The following is a 6,837-nucleotide window of genomic DNA, read 5'->3' as shown; positions in this document are numbered from 1 at the left end:
CATCATATACTGCATGGGCAACATTATAATTACATATCAGTCTGAAGTAATGTTTTATAAACCCTTATAAAAAATGTCAGTCATGAATTAAGACTAAATACAGTTACAGTTCATTGAAGAATTTGAGACATAACTGCAGTTATCCTAGCCCTGCAATGTATCATATTATGTAATAGAAACAATAATTTGATACAGTCCCATATTGCCTTAAATGTAATGAATGACAGCCTTTACGCACAGGGTCTTAAGATCTGTTACGTTCTAGAAGCACTGCAACAGCTGCTGTCCCAACCACACAATCGGCACTCATTCAAAATTGCAGAATATGTACATCATGTTATGTTCCTGAATATAGGTATTATGTAGGTGTTATAAACAGTAATAAAGAACACGTTTCGAGATATCCAACCAATCACTGATGACCAGGCATGTACAGTCAACACACAACATGTAAAAACCAACAAGGAAGTTAGAGAAAGCTGATGGTTTCCCTTACTTCATCATGCAAGCAAGCACATGCAATAGATCCTGTTTGGGGATGATTCTACCCTCTTGGTTTCACATCAGAATAAGGAGACCGTTGAAAAGACCCTAAGCAGCCAACTGACTAAAGTCAGTAAGTGGTTATCCATTTAGGCAAGACAGAATGTATCCTGTTTGGTTCCAAACACAAAGTGAAAAACTCTCCAACTTCTCGGTCAAGTTTAATGACGTAGCGGTGAAGGAAAAATGCTCTGTTACATTCATTGGGATGTGAACTGGGACCAACACATGACATGCGAACTTGTGGCTCTGAAGGCCATTGGGAATGTTCACTCCAGGACCAAGTTCCTGGCAAAGGTAGCCAAGTTCCTGGATAGAGACTATGAGGACCCTGGCAACATCTCTGATACAGGGYCACTATGACTATGCTTGTATCTCATGGTTCAGTGGCATAACTAAAAATCTGAAGGACAAACTTCAAACGTCCCAAAACAAACTAAAGTGCCAGTTTCCAGTTGATCCCGGGTGGCGCAGTGGTCTAGGGCACTGCATCGCAGTGCTAGCTGCGCCACCAGAGTCTCTGGGTTCGCGCCCAGGCTGGGCTGGGTTCGCGCCCAGGCTCTGTCGCAGCCGGCCGCAACCGGGAGGTCCGTGGGGCGACGCACAATTGGCATAGCGTCGTCCGGGTTAGGGAGGGTTTGGCCGGTGGGGATATCCTTGTCTCAGTATGTATAAAAAATAAAAATAAAAATGTAATAAAATGTATGCACTCTACTGTAAGTCGCTCTGGACAAGAGCGTCTGCTAAATGACAAAAATTTAAATGTAAACTGTAGATGGTTTTTAAAGTGATACATGACCTTTCCCCCAGTTACCTGTCTGGTTATTTTAAATTCATTGGAGACTCTCATAGCATCACACCAGAGCCAGTGTTGCCAATATGAGACCACAGCTCTATAGGAGCATGGCTGGAAAAAGCTCTTTCCTTAACACTGGTGCAGAGGAATGGAATGGTGTACCAAACCATATAACATCTATCAATACACTAGGGAGTTTTAAGATAAATCTTAAGAAATGGTTTATGTGCAAAATGCTTCAAAACTGTGCAAGTATAATTGTTTCAATTAACGTTACTTGGTAATCTATTTTATTCCTTTTACGGGTTCCTCTCTATTCATGAGATGTATTTGAGATGTATTTTGTTTTCATGTTATCTTGTGTACACTGTATTTTTGTTTTATTGTATATTCAAGAGGACCACAATGGGGATACGTTTTTAAACTTGTTTGTGTCATCCTCGTTGATGGTTCTACTGTGTTTAAAATGTTGAAATAAATAAGAATAGTTACAGAACTTACCATAGTGGAAGTTGGAGAGTAGGAGAAGTAGTATTCCCTGTTTGGAGAAGCAGGAGAAGGGACCACAAGACATCTCTGTAAGGATTTGACTGTTTCCTCTGGCTGTATGTCCTTATCTATCACTGTCACTGGTAGCTAGCAGTTGACTATCCAAAACACACAGAGAAGATAGAGCAGAGAGGAGAAAGAGCAGAGACTTCCTTTTGATGAGGGATGCTGTTCTATAAAATAATTCCTGTATGTTAGCTGAAAAATAAGTCACATTCTACCGCTTCACTCAGCTTGAGAGTTAGAAGATGAGGCGTGGGTGTGTTTGGGGTCTGTCACTGTGTTGATCAGTCTGATGGTGGTGGTTTTGGAGCATGTGTTTCCTAGCTGCTGCTGGTTGTGTGGTTAATGGTCATGGTGTTTCACAGATACCGGTAGCTTTGTTACTTTATGAGCAGACCACTCAATGTTGCAGAGAAAGAGAAAGGAGGGAGATAGACGGCTCGGCGGAAGAAAGAGAAAGACAGAGAGCGAGATTGAGACAGAGACAGAGAAAGAGAAAGAAAGACAAAGAGAGAGAAGAAGAGGGGGGAGAGAGGGGGGGTTAGAGGAGGCGAGGCGAGGAAGAGAGCAAAAATGTCATAAAAGTGTCTTGAGTTTCATCTTGGGTTCATATCCTGCAGAAGTGTTTGCATGATTCGTTCTGGCATGCATCATTAGGTCGTGTGACTGAGGGACTGACACCTGCCACAATTTTTCGGAAGGTATGGGGTCCAGGTTACTGATAGAGTCCCCCCTTCTACGTTTCATATAACAGTTGTTGTGATGTCACTTCCTTTGATGTTCTCAGGAGCAGTGAAATGACCTGGCTGCCGCTGTCTGTCTTGACCATTAGAATAAACACAATAAAACAGAAACCCCTCAATGGAACAGTGACCCTGACCATGCAGGGGACACTGAAATATCAAGTCAGAGTCATACACCACTAATGTCATTAAATCGTTATGACGTTTGGGTAGGATGAGGAGGCAATATGGGAGAACTGGTAGTCATTCGTACGTGGTACTAGCTCCTCAGAACTCTCGCAGAGTAGACATCAAAAATTGAGAAGACTGTTCTTTCGGCACTCTTTCCCCAAAGTCATTCTGAAAACTCTCATGGGTCTTCAGCTGATGGGGTACGGCTTTTGAACTTGCTCATGGGGCATTTATTTTATATATTTTCAAGATTCAATGGGATAGTATATTAAGTCCAAAAATGTATGTAGAAATAGCAGATTGCCCTTTAACTCACACATTGTGGAGCTGAGAATATTACTAGGCTAAAAGATGTTTGACAAATGAGTGTATGGAAAAGTTGATGATGATGAGACAATTCTATTATACTGTAAGAAAGCACTCATCCATCTGGTGGATAAAAATGGTTTTATTAAAAAAGCACAATGCAAATTTGTAAAAGTAACAGGCATTAGAAGAAAACGTGAATATACTTTTTGGGAATTCATATACAAATATGTTATTCTATCATACTGAAATGAATCAAAAGATGCAATACATCAAACAATACCAGATATACAATTGCGCTGTAGCTGCAGATAAGATGCATCATCATTGCACCATATAGTAAATAAAAATGCTTTTACAGTGAAACACAATTAAACCATGCTTAAATACAATATAAAATAAGTAAGAAAGCCTTAATGTACAAGTGTTATTGCGTGTGGTGTTGGTGCATGTGTGTGTTTGCTTGTGTGTGTTGAAGGACAAAATCCATGTTCTGGGTTCCTCTCTCTCTGATGGTGGTAGCTGTCTCTCCATCCTCCATCCTCCAGCCTTCATCCTCCATCTCTACATACCCTCAGGGTACCTGCAACATTTCACCACACAAGTTGTTCCAGGACCATGCAGTCAAATAAACTGTTAAGAATTAAACAAAGAGACATACTTTAATACAATTATATATTTGATAATCAGAGAAATTGATCCATATTAGTATCTATTAATTCATCCAATATGAGTATTAGTCTTACCTGGGCTGTGCCTGGCTTCAATTGAGAATAGACGATATGCCTTCAGTGGGTTGATGTTTCGTAAGGAGTTGAGGATAAAACTCAGAATAATATAAGTTATATACAGAAATATGCACCTAGTCATATGGGTCGAGGTGTGAGGGTATATAGGGGAATATTCGATGGAGGCGTTCCCAGTTTACTTTCTTACTTCTTGGCTTTGGCCTTCTGTTTAAGGTCAACCTCAGCATAGGTCACATCAACAGGTCCAGTTGCTGCTGAAAATGAACATTTCCAGTCAACAAATTTAAGGAAGTAGCTTATTCTGCATTTGTTTTAAACTCCAAAATCACACATTTAGATTTCACTGACTGCCAACCTGTAGAATGGTTCTCACCTGTGGTCTTCCCTGTCTTGACCTCAGATTAGACTGGATTTTCTTTTGGATCAGCTGTCATTTCTGAGGAGGGGGAGAGAATTTGTATGTTTTTATCAAATTTGATGAGTAAAAAACACTGCGACATTTTGTATGAATTTATATGACAGTTGAGAGTTACTTTTCTTTTTCTTGTCCAACTCTTTGAGATGAATCTGGGCGTACATCACATCACTTGGTCCAGCAGTAGCAGCACCAGCATCTGAAATATACAGGTAATACACTAATATCTCTACTTACTGTTAGTATGATAGTAATATTAAACATATGAAGAGTAACAGCAACAACAACTCTATACTGTATTCATGCTAAATTTAACATACAGTTAGCCTAGTGTTTAGTAATCGAAAGGTTGCTGGGCCAGTAACCGAAAGGTTGCTGGATCGAATCCCCAAGCTGACAAGGGAAAAATCTGTCGTTCTGCAACTGAGCAAGGCAGTTAACCCACTGTTCCCCAGGCGCCGAAGACGTGGATGTCAATTAAGGCTGCCCCCCTGCACCTCTCTGATTCAGAGAGGTTGGGTTAAATGCAGAAGACACATTTCATTTGAAGGTATTCAGTTGTACAACTGACTAGGTATCCCCCTTTCCCTTTCCCAGTACCATTGTCATTACTGTCTGAGGGCGTAATTGTATCATAGATATTAGCGCCACCTGTTGGTCAAAGAAGAGAGCAAGTTTAATAGGTTGGTTTTCCCTCAGCTTGCCTAGGGACATAGAGTACGGTAACATCTATATAAAGTGAATGGTGAAAAGTCAGTATGTGAAGTTWCAGAGAGGAGAGTGACAGTGGTCTGGGCTGAGAGACTGACCATGCTGCAGACRTGTATACCCAGCATCAGGAGCCYGGCCCTGGGTAGATCCTTGGTCCTGTTGGGGGTCCAGGTTGGTCCTCTGGGGCTGGGGGGGCCTACAGGGAGAGAGATACTCATGAAACACACAGATTCTATTTTACTGTATGAAAAGTTGAAAGACAGGTGTACTCACCAGAATATTATGTTGCAACAGGAACCTGTAATGAGAAATGCATAATATTATACTGTATCAATTCGTTATTGTTTTAAACTTTTGCAATTAGATTTTTCTCTCCTAAACATGAACCAAAAAGATAAATATGAATTTATAAAAGTCTCACCTCCGGCATTTTTATATCGACACAGCAGTACCAGGAGAATGGCCAGTAGAACACCAGCAACAACCAGGCCCACAACCACTCCTACTAGGACTGATGTAGACTGTCCAGGAGTTACACCTGGAGAGAGAACAGCAAATCACTATCAGGTTCTGAGGTAGTTGTAGAACAAAAATAAAGTAGTGGACAAAGTGAATATATATTTGACAACTGACTTGAGATCAGATGACCAGCCTGAGCTTGTAACTCCAAACCTACAGTATGCTTTTTAACACTACAAATGACTGATGACCACAGATATTATGAAAAGGTCATGTGATTATAATATGTTTTTCACCTCTCACTGTCATCCAGCTCTCTGGTGATTCTCCTTCATTAGATTTACACTTATAGAAGCCTTCATCTGACTTGGAAACTGCAGGGATGGTCATCTCTAATGCGGTTTCATTCCTGATGAATACTCCATCTTTGTAGAAATCAACCTTGGGGTTCGGGTTTGTTTCCTGATATCTATTTGTACAGCTCAGAGTCATAGATTCTCCCTCAGTTATGGGATAGGGAGGGCTCTCCAGGATCAGAGGGCCAACTGTATAACATAATATATAAATAATACTGTAAATCTGGAGTAATCACCCACATGAGCTTGTATTTTATGAGATGCAACCATTCAGTTACAGAATTGAACATCATTATCATACATTGTAATGTAAAACACGTTAGTGACTGTTGTACAACAGACGTACCATCCACTGTGATGTTGACAGCATTACTGTACTCTCCTGATCCAGACTCACACCAGTACACTCCACTGTCCCATGTGTATGCTTCCATGGTACATGTGGACCCTGCTCTTGATCCCCAGTTAGAGACACACTCTGACTCCACTGCTTTCTCTCTGTATCTCTTCAGTCTCCATCCAGTAGAGTTCCTCTTCTCCTCACAGCTTAGTGAGAGAGACTTTGATGTAAAGTGTTGAGTTCTGTTAGGTCTTATTTTGAGGGACACTGATGGTTGCGGATCTGAAATAAAGAGTGACAGAGTCAAACGTACACAGTGGTTATATATACACATGAGGGTGACTTAAATATGATTAAATGCAGTTTCAATGCAGTTAGTTACCTCCTGACCAGAGAAACTGAGGTTCACTGTAGAGTGTGTCATAGACTGGGTCTCCTCTCCCAGCTCTACACACATATCCTCCTGTGTGACTAGGACCRGCAGGGATCAGAGTGTAGGAGTCTTCACTAGTCCCATTGCCAGATAGAGGCTCTACAGAGTAGGACSTGTCYGATAGGGASAGTAACCCAGCTGTGTAGGGAACAGTTCGGTACCAGAAGAACCTCCAGCCTGTAGATGACTCTTTAACCCCACAGCTCAGAGTAACTGAGTCTCCAGGGTTCAGCCACTGAGGAGAGACACTCAGGACAGCTTGG

At 41.2% G+C, this 6,837-nt stretch overlaps 2 protein-coding genes across 2 annotated transcripts in view; both read right to left on the bottom strand.

Annotated features, from left to right (window-relative positions):
* LOC139026111 (SLAM family member 8-like) overlaps nucleotides 1-2,329 on the bottom strand; it is a 3,946-nt gene extending 1,617 nt beyond the window's left edge. Inside the window, exon 1 of the mRNA XM_070441410.1 lies at nucleotides 1,841-2,329. Coding sequence (XP_070297511.1) covers nucleotides 1,841-1,913 — 73 coding nt within the window. The 5' untranslated portion in view covers nucleotides 1,914-2,329. The remainder of the gene's footprint in view (nucleotides 1-1,840) is intronic.
* Nucleotides 2,330-4,039: 1,710 nt separating this feature from the next.
* Nucleotides 4,040-6,837, bottom strand: part of LOC111956377 (uncharacterized) — a 7,946-nt gene continuing 5,148 nt past the window's right edge. The window contains exons 5-13 of the mRNA XM_070441409.1: nucleotides 6,524-6,832; nucleotides 6,148-6,423; nucleotides 5,742-5,990; nucleotides 5,408-5,524; nucleotides 5,260-5,284; nucleotides 5,085-5,182; nucleotides 4,394-4,474; nucleotides 4,234-4,296; nucleotides 4,040-4,114 (exon numbers count right to left, since the gene is read on the bottom strand). Of these exons, the coding sequence (XP_070297510.1) occupies nucleotides 4,262-4,296; nucleotides 4,394-4,474; nucleotides 5,085-5,182; nucleotides 5,260-5,284; nucleotides 5,408-5,524; nucleotides 5,742-5,990; nucleotides 6,148-6,423; nucleotides 6,524-6,832 (1,190 nt within the window). The 3' untranslated portion in view covers nucleotides 4,040-4,114; nucleotides 4,234-4,261. The remainder of the gene's footprint in view (nucleotides 4,115-4,233; nucleotides 4,297-4,393; nucleotides 4,475-5,084; nucleotides 5,183-5,259; nucleotides 5,285-5,407; nucleotides 5,525-5,741; nucleotides 5,991-6,147; nucleotides 6,424-6,523; nucleotides 6,833-6,837) is intronic.

Source organism: Salvelinus sp. IW2-2015, unplaced genomic scaffold (assembly GCF_002910315.2).
Source record: "Salvelinus sp. IW2-2015 unplaced genomic scaffold, ASM291031v2 Un_scaffold3902, whole genome shotgun sequence".
NCBI lineage: Eukaryota > Metazoa > Chordata > Actinopteri > Salmoniformes > Salmonidae > Salvelinus > Salvelinus sp. IW2-2015.
This window is presented reverse-complemented; position numbering and strand designations above follow the sequence as displayed.